Consider the following 17,819-nt stretch of genomic DNA (forward strand, 5'->3'; position numbering starts at 1 on the left):
ACTTAGTGCATTGCTAAACCACTTTATCTTCTTAATAATCAGTTAGTATTCAATTCCTGTGTCCTACCTAGTCTATTAAAGTAAGGCTAAAATGCAAAGTTACATTATTTTTCGAGCACTTTATTTGAAGCATTATTGAGACTTTAAATATAGTACTTTATAGTTTTAATTTGGGATTCCAAGATAAGTGCTTGTGTTTTACTTAGATTTACTCAGCAGATGATGCGCAATCCTCCTTTCAAGTGTAATTATATAATTAGGTTGATAATGACTGTATCAATTTAGGAAGTAAGAGCTCTTGACAAACATTTTCACTCTTCCCTTACCTATTTAGCATTTTAGTGCTAGAGGACTGCCAGAGCTGCAAGTGCACTAATTCCAAAATAAAGTCATTTAACCTGTGGCGTTACGATCCCGCAGGGAAATACGCATGGCCGCCCTGGTGCACCTGCAGGACAGCTCAGCTCTGCACTGATTCCATTAGGAAAGCACTCGCCCGGAGTGAGGAGGATTTTCCACGGGAGAAAAGCACCGCACTGCTGAATTGGGCTGCTCCTCCCATAGTCTGCCATGGGTGGAAAACGGGTGTGCTAGGGATAAAAAAAGGAAAAAGGAAAAAAAAAGGGGTGAGGGTAAGAAAAAGAAAGCAGGTACAAAATTTAATACGACTTTTTCTGCATCATTGTTACCAAAGGCCCTGTCTTGGTTCCTTGCTCAACTAAATTCAGCTGTAGGGCTGAATGCATCATGAATGAGGGATGACATTTCTTGTGGTCAGTCAGTCTCAGGCTAGGCATTAATTCTGCCCCAGCCAAATACGAATGCATTCTTGTAGGCACTCTTAAGTGCCAGAAATATTCTTTGGCTCCATATGCTAAGAGACTGCTTGTACAGGGCTTGCTGTGATACCTCTAGGAAGAGAAGCAGTGCAGGGGCCGGCTGAGCTACTGCTGCTTGAATCAAAAAAATACTTTTCTTCTGTTGCTTCTCTGCTTATATTTAAGACACTAACATTGAAAACCTGAATCATATTGATAGTCCTTGCTTATTGAGCTTCTCTGATTGAAAAAAAAAACAACCAACCCCCCAAAATATTGAATAAAAGCAATTGTGCTGCAAGATACTTATCTTTATGGTGTTACTCACTGTTTCCTAACTTCTCAGGTAAAAATGACATGTGTCTGTATATACAGACGTACATTTTTCGCAGAAGCAGGTGAGGAGGTGTCTGAAATGAGCTGTACCAGCACCGGGGGTTATTTCAAGGCTGGCTGTGCTGTGCAGAGGGGGATGCTGTGGCAGGTGAGGGGCTGGGAGGACAGTGGGGCTGGTTCCAGATGAGTCCCGGGAGGTCGTGCTGTCCCCATCTGAATGAATATTTGGCTGGCATTATTAAACCCTGATTATTTTTTTTAATAACAAACTTGACCTTGGTTTCAAAAGGATACACACAAAAGACTGGAGCAAATCCATGCTGGTGTTTTGAATTAGACTGCACTGCTGCTGCCGATTGGGAACAGCGGGCAGTTACGGCAGTAGCTTTCCCTTTACACAGTGCTTGAATTTAAAAGAGATTACCCCTGTTTTCCATCGCAGGAGTCTGTCTCCTGCATACCAGCCTCTTTCCCGCAGTGGTTTCGTGGCAGAAGCCAGTGAAGTGCCGTGGACGCTTTCCCACGCGGAGTGTTTGTCGGAAGAAAAGGCAGACTTGGAGCACCTCAGTATTTAGCTGAATATTGTGTTATTCAAACCAGCAAGTGCCTTGAGAATTCATGTTGTTTGACTTCGGTCTGGGGGTCATCTAGCTCGATTTCATTCAAAGGTACTTAGGACAGGAGGTGTGAGAATTTGGGTTTTCCTGTCTTGTAGTTGTTCCAAAAGTCTTGACTTATTAATGCTGCCCTAACCTAAGGCTGCAGTTAAAAGGGAGCTTAAAACCTTTCTTCCTAGATGTGATCCCTCTTTTCTGAATATCCATTGGTTTTTTTAAAGGAGAAAGATGACATTTGTAGATCAACACACACAGAAGTGCTCCCGTGTAATTAACATACACGAATCGAGACAGATCAAATTCATGTTTTATCTTTTGTGTCATTTATAGCACTGATATTTGCAAAGAGCATTTTATTAAATTTGTAATAAAATGGAGCTTAAAGTGTGGGTTGGCAGATCATTGCCAGACAGGGCCACCATAGATTATTTTTTCCTAAAGGTATCTCTTGTGGGGCATATTACAAATCTCTCATGACTTAATGTAGCTTTTCAGCTGATAGGAAAGAGTAGAAAGAAAACCTTTATTACTTTATATGCAATATAAATGGAATAGAAAAAATAATATACTCATGCATACTGCACCCAATATTGAAATACCAGGTAATACAAAACATATATTTGAATACACTGGGGACAGAGGCAGGCTTTGTATTTTATCTCTAAGATTTCTGAGTTGGGAAACAATCCTGGTTTGTAGGGTTGCATGGACATTCAAAGTGAAACTCATTTAAGATACCCACAAAATAGAGATCGATGGCTGAGCTACTTGTCTAGTCTTAATACAATGAATGTTAATGACAAATGTTTTCATCTGAAAACAGCATGAATGTAAGGGTCTTTTATGAAGGTATTTAGTAATTTTTCCAGCTACAAAAATACATTTTTTTACATAAACACTCTTGTAACTTAAATCAGCTCTAGCCTTACTATAGTCCTAGTAGCGCAGGTTTCACTCCTGTTAGTTACACATCAGTAAAAGAGACGAAATTTCCCAGGAACACTTAATTTTCCATATTTTTTATTCCAAAGAAGAGCTATAATGTAAAAGGTTTTTGTGGTTTTCACAGGAAAAACGTTTTCACTGTCAAAAATCTTCTAGTGCCTCAATAATTTTACTACTTAATTTTTACTCTTTGGTGCTGGATGTTCAAAGCAAAGTCAGAGGTTTCTGTTCAACCCTGCCTCTCTTAAAAGCTTTCCTGAGATACGGACTGCAGAACCATCTTAATGATGGATTAATTTTATCCATAATAATGTTCCCATTGATATCTATTTCAGTAAAATTGATATATTTTTCTGTAGTGTCTGGTCAAAATTGGCAATGTAAGAGTTAATTAGCCTATGTCTTTCTCTCTGAAATATATGTCTATTAAGTATCATACATTACAGGTGGGTTTACAGAGTAAAGCAATATTTAAAGTCTTAATCTTTTGCTATAGAATTAAGCTCTAAACATGCAACACACTATCATGCAATGCTTTATTTGCAGAAATATTGACAATATTGACTCATTTTCTGGAGTGATAAGATTTTTTATGTTAGAAATTGTAAGCATATTTTCTCCAAGCATATATAGCTGATGCTTTCCCATGAAAGGCGCAGAATCTTTATTCCATACCATATTTTATATTATGAAACCACTACCTATATTTATCTTAAATCACTCATGAATTGATATAAGAACTTCTCAGGAAGAGGGCGGAGGGTGGGTGTTGGGGGGTTTTTTGGGAGTGAGCACATTTTTTGTTTGTTTTACTTTTTAATGAGTTATGCATGGGTTTTGGCAATATAAAGAAGATGTGTCAAGGAACTAATGCTTTGGCTAATTAGACAGTGCATGTATTACCAATTAATATGTCTGCTTTTGATACGGATGCAAGATGAAAGTCCCTGGATTTTGGAAGCGTACAGCATTACGTGTATTATTTTCTGGATTGTATTGTAAGGAGCTCATAAAGCCCTGCAGAACTGGCCTGGCGTTCAACCCCGGGCCTGGGAGGGATGCGTCGCTCCTCTCGTGTCGGCAAAGCGACGATGCGCACTGCAAGCCCCTGGTTACCATTACACGAGTTTCCCAAGCCGTCACCCTCCGTCTCCTTGAAGGAAAAGGCAGCAGAGCGTGCTGGCGAGACGCATTCTCCCAGGCATCAGCTGAATCATATTAATACAGCAACTAGTATTCTTCCAAAATTATTAGCAAGTGCTCTCCTTGCTTCTCTGTTAACATGTGCCATACCGGGCATCCTGGTGTCGCAAACTCATTTTTAATTTAGCACTTTGCCATCTTTAATCCTGTGAAACATAATACAATTTTGAGTCTTCCTTTGGTAGTAAAAAAAAACAAAAATCAAACTAAACCATCTCCATCTCTGGAGGTTCCCGGTGGCCTCCGACTTGGTTCTTAGCCTTCTCGGTTAAAGGGGGCACCTCGGATAATGAGCTGGCTACTGTGCAACATGATGCAGGTTTTCAAAGCCGAACTACAGACAGGTGTGCTAGACGGGTCTCTCTGGTCACATTGCTCTCCCTTTTAATACACTAGAACATCAGTTCAGTGAAACAATGGTGTTTCTCTCAGGCTTTTCAAGGCAGCAAAAGGTAGCAAAAGCCTAATTTGGATTAAGTTTTCAAAGTGTTGTTCTTACATAAAGAAAATTATTCTTAGTTCTGCAACTTCTACTTCATTCCAGATGAATTTTTTTTCATCTTTATCATCATGAATTAATGTCTTGTTCTGCAGAAATGGTACATTTTGCCAATTTTAAAACTATACCCTCGTATGCCAATTTGCTGGACGTGCCTGTTAGAAAAAACACAGGTGTAATGCAATGCTGCAACCATTTAATTTTTTCTACTTGAAACACATCTGCTGCTCCGTTAAAACAATCGGCTTCTTTCCTGAGATACTTTTAGTCCATTCTTTCGCACACTACACTTTCTGGAGCTACTTGTGATGTTTCGTTTCTTTTTTGCACCCAAGGACATTTTACTTATGTTTTCTTATTTAAGTGTAAGCGGACGTATTAGTCATTAATTATTTCTATATTTCCTCTGAGTCCCATCGATTATTTAGCAAGTAGTGACAACAAATAGGTATTGATTCATAATAGCTTGGGTTTAAATTGAGCAGAAGGGAATATAAAGGTTTACTGGAGATCCATACAAATGAGGTCCTTGCTTGAAGACAAAGCAGGCTGTATGGGTGAGCATCGCTACGTGTCGTGTGAATGAATGCTGCTCAAATGAGCCAGCCCGGTTCATGTAGGATGAGCAGTATATATAATAGAGGAGCTTTGCGAAGGGAAAACCTGTCAGGGTCGTAGCGGGGAGTATTATCAACGTGTGGCAGGAGCCTGTGGAGGGAAAGGGAAGAGGCAGTTTGGATTGAAGGGGGATCGATGCCAGTGCCGTGGAGACCTGGGTCACCACCGGGCTGGGGGGGCACGGTCTCCGCATCTCTTGTGGGCTCCCAAAACCTGAAGAGCCTTAAGATAAACCTGCCCCAGTGAGGTGAGCGTGCCAAACCCACCAAAGACTCCCCATCTCTGTGACTAAGTTTTATTAAAATGTAAAACTAGAATTTATTTTGCTGGAGTTTGTTTAATTACAGAAATCTCAAGTACGAAGTTGAGCCAGATTGAGTGGAAAATGATTTATTGCTTTTTCTATTCCAGCAATTGCAGGGCTGAGCCAAATGTGGAGGTAGAAATCCCTGGAAGAATTGTAAAGCAAAATAGAAACAAGGTGTTCGGTGAATCCACAGGGTATTTTCATTGAGAGGCAGCGTTTCTGATTTGGTTTGTAACTCAGATATCAAAGTGTGTGCGTGTGGTAGGGGAAGGCTGTGTTGTTTGCGGTCTCAGACTATAACAGCGTTAATATCCTTTTTCCTCGTGTTCAGCTTCATCAGATCCCTACAGTACAAAGCACTACGAAACACAGATATTGCTTTTCTCCTAATACTTCCAGTGCCTTCCCATGAGGAAGATTAGCTTAATTATAGATAAGGATTGAGTAGCACAAATAATAGCAGTAGTGCATGTCTATTCCTCCGGAAGAGGCAGCAATCACAGACCACCACTCCCCCTTGCCCGTAAAAGCTTGCCTGGAAAACATAATTTATTTTTTTTTAATAAAGTTTCTTTTCTGAAAGCAAAGATGTTTTCAGCTCAGTTCTGCATAGCACACATTGCACAGACATCTTTCAAAGTCAGGCAGGTGTTCTTGGTCTTCCACCATTGGTACATAAAAATGACAAATACTCTGCAGCAAAACTCATGTCATGATCCTGTTCATGCCCGGCCAGGTCCAGAGGTTATGATCTTCGGTGTCTGTTTCATTTGATCCTTTTGTGGTGAATACAGATATACACAAAGCAATGGAACAGCCACAAGATGCTACTTAATGGAAGCACAGGGGTTAGGCACCTTGGCGTTTTAGGTAATGTAAGTTAAATTAGTGACTGCGTGAGTTGTACTTAGAAAAAAAATTGCCATTTGAAAAAGTAAAATGTTAAATAACGACTGTAGTACTGACCTTTTGATACTTTTCTTCCCCTAAACAGAGTCAAATGAAACTCTGTGATCAGTCTCCTTGATTGCAGAACAGCTGATCAATTACCCCTGCTCCTTGTGGGGGGGGGGGGGGGGAATCTTTGAGAATTTTATAAAACCGTACCCAATAGTGTACCAAACATCCTATAGCCCAGAAGACGTTCTGTGAGTTGCAGAGCAGATGAAGCCTCCTGTCCACCACATCTGTCCTGTGCGGCCCCTGTATTCCCCTGCGCGGTGAGCTCGGCTTTCCCCAGACTTCTTGCATTTCCACCATAGAAATCTGTCCCCACAGATCCTCTTCATCACCTTCAGCCAGCTCTGCCAGGGGATAGCACCGCCTGGACTTGACCTGCATTTGATTTCTCTTCACTTTTCTGCCATCCCCTAAGTTATTATGATTTAATTTCTCTATGTGGGTTATGGTGGAAGGTTACAGTGGAAGGTTTTACGGTGGAAGTCAGTGGAACTGTTTACCGAAGTTCATAATTTTATGCTTTCCTAATGTCTGAGTAAGTGCCACTTAATTTCTTGGCACCAACCGAGAACATTTGGTTTCCGAGGAGTTTTTGCTGATCCGGAGCTGATGAAGCAACAGTCGGCCCCAGCCATTGTGATCAGGCTAAAGTGCTTCCCAGGAGCACCTGCCTTGATTTTAGCCTGTAGCAATAATTTGTAGCGTATCCTGTGTTTTAGTTAATTATCTAGAATTACTTCATATCCTCAAATTACATAATGATATCTAATTGATCAAAGATGTAACTGGTATATACCTGGAAATATGGGTAAGAGTGGTTATCCAAAATAAGTTAAATTTTTGTTAATAGTAGTGAATTGCTTTACTGTTGTCTGCTGAATTTCTTTAAAAATTTATATAATCTTGTGCTTTAGGCCATGATTTCCTAGCAGAATACGCTGATATCCTTGGAGCTTCACCTCTATAATAATTTCAAAATAAGATCCCATAAATAATGGAAAGCAGAAGATGATGGAAATGCAGCATGGATTTCAGATACATATCTGGGAGTGTCTTTCAAACTATTTCAGCTGAGTGCTGGCAGTTACTAATGCTTTGCCTACCACTGTTTCTTTGGATGATAGCTCTCATCTAAAATTAGATTAATTTAGGCTACAGAGACTATTTGACATGCTTTTTGGTTTTCTGATTATCTTTCTTAATAACTCAGGTTGGCCGAGCACCTTTAGACTGGCTTTTATGTTTCTTTCTGTGATGCGCAGTTCCTTCCCGAGCTGTCCCCTTCCTGGAGTATGTCGGTATTGAAAAGAATATTGCAGATTACGGGTTCAGTATTATTTTAAACTCTGAAAGTCATATGCACACCTGCAAAAGTCGGCTTGGTAAGAGGGTGGAAAATGTGAATGGTGTTTTCCTGTTACTCTTTCTTCAAACAGAAAGTTAAGAAGTTGAATAGATGAAGCCTTCCTTTCTTTGGCACTAGAGCTGTACGTCTGGCATTTCTTCTCCACGTGATGGATTTCTTCCCAGGAAACTACGGGGAAGGCAAAGCGCTGAGTGGGCTGGCTGCAGCCCCGGAGGGATTCCCCACCGCGCTCACCTCTGCCACTGAAATCGCGTGTTACCCTGTGTGGCATGCACCGGTTGGAGAGTGAATGCTGCATCTCAAAGGCTTCCAGAATACTTTTTAACGCTTGGAAGTTCCTTATTCACATGCTTACAAAGTAGATTTTAAGTCACCTCTCTCTCGGACTTAATCTGTCCATGGTGCCGATGTGCCGAGGTCGTGAGCTGTACGAAGCGCGTTCGTGTCCGATGCACGGTCGGTGCTGACCTCTCCTGCGTCCGGGATGCAGAGCTGTGTCTGTGTCCTCCCACTTACATTTCTTCTACTTGGGTGCATACTTGTAGCATCAACAGATACATAAATTGCTTGACTAGCTATTGTGAGTCTTGAAAGCACCATATATTCTTTTGATTTAAATAAGAATACACTGTACAGGGGGAATTTCTGACTGATTTCCCCTCTGCTTGATCATTATTCTTTTTTTTTTCTTTCTCTCTTCATGACCTGTATTTCTGATTTGTGGCCCACGCACCACTCCAGACGGCCAGCGGGATGCTGCTGGCTCCAGTCTTTGATGTATAGGCTTGCGGTCGGAACAGTGCCACCGGACACGGTGACAATTTAACTGTGACGTTACATCTTCTCCCTTTCGGAAAACCGTGCCATCAGTGCCCTGCTTCCCGTAGGGTGATGGATCCGGTACGGGAGATGGGTCCTGTCTACCGGCTGGTCTCTGCAGAAACCTGCCACCTCGTTCCCCCTTCCCTGCCATATTGCAGGAGGCATTTAATTGTATAGTAGCGTTAAGAGGATGATAGCTGCGCTGTGAGTTGTGCCATGGGCTGAACCCGAGGTCTGCGGGACCCTGGGGGGCATGGAGCAATGAGGTTCCTCAGGATGATGGAGAACGTGTCCTTTCTGCTGAAAACACCCAAGGGGTGGTCTAGATTACATCAGTAAAAGAGCCATGCCTCGTCCGAGTTATTTCTCTCAGAAGAGAGTGCTGGAAAACACCAGCAAGATGCTTTGGAAAAAATCGTTTGTAAAAATGTAAACAGATTTCTTTTTTATTTTGGAATATGAAGAAGTCAAGGAGTTCAGTGGTCCTGCCTTTCCAGATTGAGAAATTATCTGAAAAGAAAAAAATATAATTTTCCAAGCATTTCAATTTGTAAATTAATTATTTAATGCTTGTAAAGATACATGGTGTAGCAGCTGCACATGCATTCACATACTGCTGTAATTCCAGCAAATGGATATTGATAAAAAGGAAAGCATGACAACTGGAGAAGGATCTGTGATTTATGCTTTGCAGCTTTACAAAAACTGTGCTTTGATCATCTATTCTCTTAACAATTCCAGGTGTTGTTAAGGTGGATTATGGCGATGTGTCTGTCAGAAAAGCACTAAGAGAAAACCTGAAGTGTAAACCCTTCTCGTGGTACTTGGAAAACATCTATCCCGACTCCCAGATTCCACGGCGTTATTACTCACTTGGGGAGGTACGAACCGTTTCCTTTGGCTAAATGCAAACGATAAGTACGCTGTGCAAATGGAGGAATCGCTACGAAGATGAAGTGGGTTTGGAGAAAAGAATAAAGTGCTTGTGTGCAGCCCCTCTATCTTATTTCTCATTACTTTTGAACAGGTTGTATTTTCTCTAAATCTTTTGTCAGGGGGCATTGCTATTCTGAATGTATATGTCCAGCATTAAAAATTTATCTTTTAAATTAGGCAGAATATCGGAAAAGGGAGGTTTGTGACTAATATTTTGAAATAATTAAGTAATATGCAGTAGTTGAAGGGAACTTTCCATCATCACTTATCACCTACGTGCAGAGTAGAAAAAGTGCTTTTTTTCCCTTTTTAAAGAAATGGGTTTGTTCACTGATGCTGTGTCTTCCAGCAAGGCTGCCTGGAGCTGAGTATCACAGACATTCCTAACAATCTGGTGGTTCTAGTACCACCAAGAACTGAAATCTCTTTAAAATTCAGATAATTCACTGTTAAAAATATTCTATTGAGTTGTACCTACGCTGATTTTTAAAAGCTCTTGAATGGTTTGATTTAAAGATAGCTATGGATAGAATAGCAATCAAATGAGCAAATGGCTTTTTTACATCCAGGAAAGTAATTTACTATTGAAACTTGCAATTGTGGTGACAAATAAAAGCCACGGTAGGGTTTCCAGTTTAACTCTGACAAAATAAAGTGAAACATGGTTTTACAGCAAGGAAAGAACTCATCTAACAAGTGTCAAATAATAAGGTTTTGTACGATATTGTCAGCCTGGAAAATAAAAGTATGAGAAAGTAATAAAATAGTTATTAAAACACCTTATTTTTACCAATGCGGCCTCAGTTTCTATGGAAACAGCTGTTCAGGCAGGATCCATGAATTAAAACTCATGCTTGACTATTACAGCTACCGACTGCCAGCTGAGCAGTAAAGTGGATTTTTAGACCTAAAGCTCAGGTACCATCAGCAGCAGTAAGTGACAATCTTTAAACGTCAGAAGTGTATTCCTCAGTCATTTTCCTCTCTTTCAGCAGAGATTTAGTCTCAGGTAGGACAAACCGTCTGACCTGTCGGTGCAGCTGGCATCGTTGGTCCACGACGGGTCCGGGATGCGCCCAGCTGCTCGGGAGATGCGCTGTGCCTTCAGGTGACCCGCTCAGGAGGGGACCCTGCTTCGCCTCTGCTCATGTCCGAGAGAAAACAATGCTCAGCAGCCCTCCGGCGGGAGCCCTGCGTTAGCTGGCTGCTAAGAGTAGGGTTTGGTAATAAATCTGAGAAAATGATTGTCTAGTAGAGCACCATCTAAATGTAATGAGTGTTCAACATTGGGCCTCAAATTATATTGTGCGAGTGCACGTTTTGTTCTTTTGTAGTATAAACAGTGATAAAAAGAGTGAATAATTCTGACAGATGTGGGATAATCGTCCTTAATTTACTTATGACCTCCTGCAAGATGGTGCAGGCAGGACTTGAAATCGGGCAGCGTTCATGCATGGTTCGCTTGCACCGCCCAGCATGTTAGAAATAATAACTGGTATTGTGTTACATTTTAATCTGGATTTTATTTGGCTAGTGCACAACTAATTCATATATGCCTGTTGCTTTTATAAACGAAGTGTGCAATTTTTAAATGAAATTTCGAAAATGTGGAGCTGTGCGGAACTGCAGTCCATAAGTAGTTTATAAAGTTTATTTATTGCACACTTAATAGGCAGATCCTGAAGACTGCCAAGCCTTGATTTGCAACTAAATTTTGCATTCAGTTAGAACTCAACTTGTACACGTGGACTGCGTTAGATTTCAGTTTCCTAGATGGACAAAAATATGCCTCAGAATGGGCATTAGATGTGCAAAATGTGGTGAATACTGAATATTCTTTTTTAAGTTTTAATCATGTAACATTGAAAGTGAATACAAAATAAATGCAAGATGAGAATTATTTTATAAACCCAAGACATAATAATCATAAGTGAATTTTCAAGTCACTTTTCATTCTAGTCCTCCGTTTTCCTGAATCAAGAGATTGCAAAAAAAAAAGAAAACCAAACCCAGTTGCCTTTCTTGCGGAGATATGTGAAACTCTATTTCTACAAAAAAGGCGATTTAAGCAAAAAGGCTGGGGGTTACCATTTGAGCTGGGATTGTCATTCAAGCTAATCACTAGGGTACAGTTTTGGGACTGCGGAGTGGCACGTGCCGGAGAAGAGGAGAAGCAGGGAGAGGAGGAAGGGTCGTCCGTGAGCTGGCTCATCCCCCCTGCAGCTGCAGCGTTTCTGCTGCTGGCGATGCTCCGGCTGCTCCCGAGCACGTCCAACGGCTTACGCCAGAAAGCCACGTACTGCCGTAGCCACGTACAGCCGTTTGCTTTCGTGGGGCTCTACAGAAGGGCCGTTTGTTTTAAAAGCAGGTGGAAAATCGTCGGTCTGGTTATCAGCTGGGTCTGAAGCCCCAGGTCAGCGACCAGGCTGCGGAGGGCTGGCAGCCTTTCCCCTGATGTGGGCAGCTCTCGGAGAATTAAAGCAATTAAGAGCACGAGCCTCGGAGGGGTGACTCACCGGCGCGAGGTGGTGCGATTTCTTTCTGCGTGATTAACAGCGTTAGAGCAGATGAAGAGGCGATGACGTGAGCTCTTCCCCGGCATGGTTCGTCAGATTGCCCTGTCTCCTTTTATTTGCGTCGCTGCGTTAAGGCCAGTCTGGTGGCGGTGGTTTACTATCAACTGCCGTGCCTGTGAAGCCTCTGAAGGTGGCACAGGGAATTGCAGATGGCCGAGAGTTGTGCTAAGTGCCACTGAAGTATATCAAAATACGGGGTTTCGCAACCGTTTTACCAAAGGAACGAAGGACCTGGAGATGCGTTTTTGCTTTGCGCACATCAGTAAGAAAATCGCCCCGCGCTGTTGAGAGCAAGGAGGAGCAGGGAGAGCTGTGTTCGTACAGCTGTGCTATCGGATCTGCGAGGAGGGTTAAGAAAGAAGGCGTTATATGCACATGCTGGGGTTTGTGCAGGCTGAATGAACGCGCCGCGGCGGAGACTGCGACGCGGGAGAGCTTCGGGGGGACCCTGGTGTCTCCCGCTTCTCTCATACGAAGCTGAAGTTGGCCGGTTGCTTTATACTCGGCCGTTTTCCTGGATAAACGCGTATTCTAAAAATATGTTGTGCTCTGGCACTTAACCCTGCTGCTCCTTACTGCTTCTCGCTCTGATGGTCCTTTGCTGCAATTGCGCGAGCGGAGCATCGCTGGAAAGAACTCGGCACGTCGGGGGTTGTAGCGCAGGCGACGCGCTTGCAGACCTGCCTTCTTCCCAGCTGCACAGATCACGTAGAAATGGTTTGTTCAAGCAGAGATGCTCACTACGTGTATTTGTTCTTCTCTGAGGACAGGTAGATTCTGAGGGGAAAGCTTTATTTAAAAACTTTTAAAAAGCATGTAATTAGTCACACAGCTGTTGAGCGGCCTCTGCTCTGAAAGAGGCAGCCGTCAGACACTGCTCATCCTCAGTGTTTCTCTCTTGGAGTAGTCAGCCCTGCTGGAAAAAAATAAAAGTGCCTGTCTTGGGCAAGCCATTAGTTTTGCATTGTTTAGAAGTAAAAGCGTATCGTATTTGTTAAACAAAACAATGCAGGGCACTGAATGAGATTTTCCTTGAATGCTGTTCATACTTAATCTGTAATTTAAAATCTCATTATACTCTTTGTAATTATTTTCATTTTCATTTGGGAGCGTGGCATATTTACAAATTGCAAGTTAAAATATATTCGTGTAGTTGAATGCACAGATAATGTACTTTCTCCTACAGTCATATAATTTTTTCTGCACGAATATGACATTTACAGACTTTTTTTTCAAGGAACATTTCATCTCTTTCTCTCTTCAGATCAGGAACGTCGAAACCAACCAGTGTTTAGACAACATGGGCCGCAAGGAAAATGAAAAAGTGGGCATTTTCAACTGCCATGGCATGGGCGGAAATCAGGTAAAGTAAAAATTAAAAAAAAAAAAAAAAAAAAAAAAGGGAAAAAAAAGTATTGTTTGTACAATAAGTGCTTCAGTCTGCTGCTGTGTAACCACAGGCACAACAGCTATCAGGAAAAACTGATTAGAATTCACCCAGAGCAGTGCGGGAGCTGCATCTTCACCTGTCAGCACTTCTTTCCTGCTGCAGAAAATGGGGGGGTTGGTTTGCATATACGGTGTTTGAACCAGCAGGTACGGCTGGGGTCTCGGCAGGTCCGTCGTTTGTGCAGGGTACCCTCTGATTTTGTCATGATAGAAACGGGATTCCCTCAGTAGTCCTCAGTTAATATGGTTTAAATGTAGACACGCCGGTTCGCTATAAAAAACGGTAGCAGCAATTAGCAAACATATTAATGAAATTTCCAAAATGTTTGAGATTTTATGCTTAAAAGAGCTTTAGGAGTACTCAGAGAGCAATTTTCTCAATAACAGCTGCAAATTTTGAGAACCTATCAGTACATATCGATAGGTCCAGTCAAGTATCTGAGTGAATATATTGAATATATTTCTGCTGTTTAGAGTGCAGAGAAATGCATTTGAAGTTTCAGATACTAACATTAGAAAATTTGATCATGAATTTTAATTTGTTTTTTGGCGTTGGAGGAAAAATCTTTTTTAAAACTAAATGGGTAAGAATCTACATGACTTGTGGCTGAGTTCACCCATTTCTAAAATGTGTGTATGAAGAATAAACACGCAGAATATTCATGCAAGTTGAGGTTTTTTTCATTAGCAGAAATTCAAATAGTGGGGGCGTGGGGTGTTTCACTTGTGTCTTGGGTATGTTTGAAAGGGAGTGGAAAGGTAAACGGCAATCACTTAGCTCATTGTACCACTGATGACTGTACCTGCTCTCTGTATAAATAACGGTAAACTTTGCATATTCTAATGCCTCGGATTCAAATTAGCAGAGCTGATTCATTGGGGTTTAGTTGAGTTCTGCGATGAAAACCTATAATTAGGGGACTTTTACCCGGGAAGGCTGTAGCGTATGGCTGCGGGACGGAGCGGCGCGTGGCTGGCTGCCTGCGGTGAGATGCCAGCCTGGCACAGCCCTGGGGTCCCGGCAGCACCGGCACTGCTTCTGCCAACTCCTCTCCGCCACGCACGGCGGGAGCGGGCGGGATGCTCCGGCACGGTCTCCCTTTTCCCCATCGCCGACGTGACCTGGATATTCGTCAGAACTTGCTGCGATCTCCTTTTATTTGCACCTTTTGGAATGTAGTTTAGCCTTGTTTCTCTGCTTTTTGGTTTGCTTTACCTTTGGAAAACCTTTCTCTTCTTCTTCCCCTTAATTCTGACGGCTTTCTCAAATTCAGGACTATGGGTCCCTTCGTTCAGCTTCTGACACACCCCCGAGCAGAGGGCTGCTCTTGCCTTCGCCCACTGCAATTAATATCCATGTACCTACTGGGTAGTGGTTGATGAGGGTGGCTTTTTCTAGTGCCACATCTGCTAAAAAAGATGGGGAGATGCAGGATCTTACAGCAAATTCCCGTGTTTCTTTCAGAGGTAAGGTTGTGCATCATATTTATCCCAAACTTCACTATCTTTCTAAGTTTGTCTTAGGAGATGGAAGTGTTAGTGTTTTAGTAAGACTGCATATGGTCAAGGTTGAAGATTCTCCTTACACGTTGGGTGTTTGGCGTGTTTCCCCTTCTTTCTGTATGTGGTGGGAAGACCCCTCTCTTTTTGTTGGAAGAGGAGAAAAATCCTAGATGGCTGTCACATCTCCAAACCCTCAGTTCCTCTGAAGCATCAGGTGTGAGGTGAAGAGTCCTGTAACGCTCTGAGATAAAGACAGGTGGGTTGTGAATGTATATATGGACCATATAGCCTAAAGAAACCTTAACTAATACGTACAACCATTCTTTCTGAGCCTTCCTAAGCCAATATATCTCAAATCTAAAGAAACTGTGGCTCCAGTCTCCTTTATGCCTCTCACATCAGCCAGAAACCACAGATAAATCTGTCGTGTGCACCTGCATGACGAAGGGACTCTGTTCCCCTGCGTTTGCACGAACAAAGAGCGGTATCTGTCATCTGGCGGAGGTTTTGCTAGGAATACCTGACCTACATGCAGAACATTATCCATCCTTTAGTGCTCATACACAACTCCCATTAAAAGTTATCTTTATTAAATTTTGTTCTAATGAGAAATTAGAACTGAGCTAAGACATGTAAATGCTGGGAGCGGGGGAGCGGGGAGGTGGTTGTATGGTGACAGATATAGCTGAGGAACAAAACTACTTCAGAATGAAAATGAAGCAAGAATAATACCTAGCTCATTAGAGCCGAGCAAGATGCATGGGCGCAACCCAGCTTGAGGCAGGGACACATATCTCACAGCTCTCAAAGTGTTTTAAAGGACTTAAGGATAACGAGATTCTAAAAATACGAATTTCTTTTAAAAAATCAAGAAAAACTAAATATGTTAACGGTGGCCCTTCATGTGAGAATTACTTTCAGAGTATAAAATTCTGGAGGATTTGTTGTTTTGTTGGCATGGGTATTTCAGGTTATCCTAACTCGGTTGGGACCTGGTGGCTATTAATGATCTTTAAAAGAAATAGTGTGAATCTCCTAATGCAGTTAAATGCAATCGTAGAACAGTTTCCTTTGCTCTGTATGAAGGGAAAAAAACCGCAGAGCCTGTCCTCAAATCAGCTATGGTGGGGATATGACTTTAAGGACTAGAATATTGGGTTTGTGCATGTATCTCCCGGGGTCACAAGGCTGGGGAACTATTAACTTCTTTCAGGAATGATGTTTTTCAGGAGGAAGGTACCCAAGGTTGGCTTCTGATTAAAGAAAGCACTGACCACGTGTGAATTGTAGAAAAAAAAGTATTATCCTGCTTTCCAGCCTCAGACAGAGGGGGATGACCCATCAATCTCACGCCTTTTTTTCCCCACAGGTGACTTCTGGCTTTGTGGTATTTTAGAGGAAATTTGTTCCTTTCGGCGGCCAGGCAGAGGGTGAAGCAGTCGTCTGTTTTTCCTGCCTACAGTCATCCCGATGGGCATACCCGTTAGGCTTTTATTGCGTTACCATGGGAATGTCATCTGTTACTGCGGTTATTGGGAGTGTCGGGCCTCTGTTCATAACAATAATCAAATCATAAGATCTCACAGAGGCAGGAGGGGGATATTATTAAAAAGCAGGGCTGGGGAATTCTGCAGGTTCACAATTGCACTGCAGGGAGGGCTGCGCTGGGGAGAGCCGGGCTCTCTTCGCTGGAGGAGAGAGCGTGGGTCAGCAGCCGCTCTCCCCTCCGCCGCTGAAGAGCAAACGAAACAACAAACACATTGCCATTTCTTTTTTTTTTTCTTTTTTTTTTCCTGTTTAACACCCTATGCCTTTTCTCCTCTCCGGAGGTTCAGTTGTGCTAGGTACAGCGATGAACCTGCTTTTTGTCAGAAAAAATAAAATCAGGAGGACGGCAGCAAGCCCACTGTCATTGCAGCCCTGCGGTCGCAACACCCGGCAAAGGGTCCTGCGGTTCTCCCTGCTTAGCCATGGCAGCCCCGTGGTCCCTCCGGCGCGGGTCATCTCTGCCATCGCAGCCTGCCATCTGCTTCTCGGTTTGGTCTCGTCGTGCCGGAGAGAGCAGCCGTGGAAAGCCTGGAGCGGTCCGAGCGTTTTGTCAGCGGTGCAGATGTCAACTCCGTTGTCAAAGCGCGCTCCCCGCGTTTCTTTTGCAAGGAGGCCGGCTGATGCGAAGCTGACTGTAAGCTTGCGACTAACGGAAGCCATAGCTGAAAGGGGCTGCTTTTTCCTTCTGTTTTCCCTAGATAAATACCGAGGTGTTTTTTTTCCATACCGCTAAGAATAGCAGAGCAAAGTGGAAGCAGTTGCGCGGCTGCGACCACGCGGCTATTTCTCAGCACCCCGCGCAGCACCGGCAGCCCTGCGGCTCCTGCTCGGCGTCCCAGCGGGCACGCCGAGCCCTGACAGAGGCGATGGTCTGGGGCGTTTTTCACTATTTTACAGCCTGCACCAATTCCCCGAGCACGGTCGGCATCTTGTGTGCGCGGCAGCTCTGCGTGGGGGAAGGCTTTTTTTGGAAAGGACGTTGTGGTTCCCGCAGGATGGGGGGGTGTTTTGTCAGGATTCGTTTTGAATGAATGTGGCATTGCATCAGCCAGGATTTTGCTCGGTGTGAACTTACCTGGGGCAGCTGTTGCAGCGCGAGATCAGAATGAACATAATGTTTTATGTGTTTAAGAAAATGTGCAAGGGGAACGTGACTCCCTTCTGGCGATGTTGTATACAGAAAGTTCAGACTCGGTACTCACTGACAGTTCAAAAAAAAATAACCAACCCACACAACGAGGGTTGTTAGAAGGTTGTTTTTTCCCCAGTTAGCTCTAAATAATGGGTCTTTCAGAAACTGTTCTGTTTCACAGAGT

At 42.9% G+C, this 17,819-nt stretch overlaps 1 protein-coding gene across 5 annotated transcripts in view; it reads left to right on the top strand.

Annotated features, from left to right (window-relative positions):
* GALNT13 (polypeptide N-acetylgalactosaminyltransferase 13) overlaps window positions 1–17,819 on the top strand; it is a 153,705-nt gene that overhangs the window by 113,682 nt on the left and 22,204 nt on the right. For all 5 annotated transcript variants that reach the window (XR_007507113.1, XR_007507111.1, XR_007507112.1 and 2 more), the window contains exons 10-11: window positions 9,233–9,372; window positions 13,268–13,366. Coding sequence is in view for 2 of the 5 variants with exons in the window: in XM_049809347.1 (XP_049665304.1) it covers window positions 9,233–9,372; window positions 13,268–13,366 (239 nt within the window). In the remaining 3 variants the exon portion in view is untranslated. The remainder of the gene's footprint in view (window positions 1–9,232; window positions 9,373–13,267; window positions 13,367–17,819) is intronic.

The sequence above is a fragment of the Accipiter gentilis genome, chromosome 1 (genome assembly GCF_929443795.1).
Source record: "Accipiter gentilis chromosome 1, bAccGen1.1, whole genome shotgun sequence".
Classification (NCBI taxonomy): Eukaryota; Metazoa; Chordata; class Aves; order Accipitriformes; family Accipitridae; genus Astur; species Astur gentilis.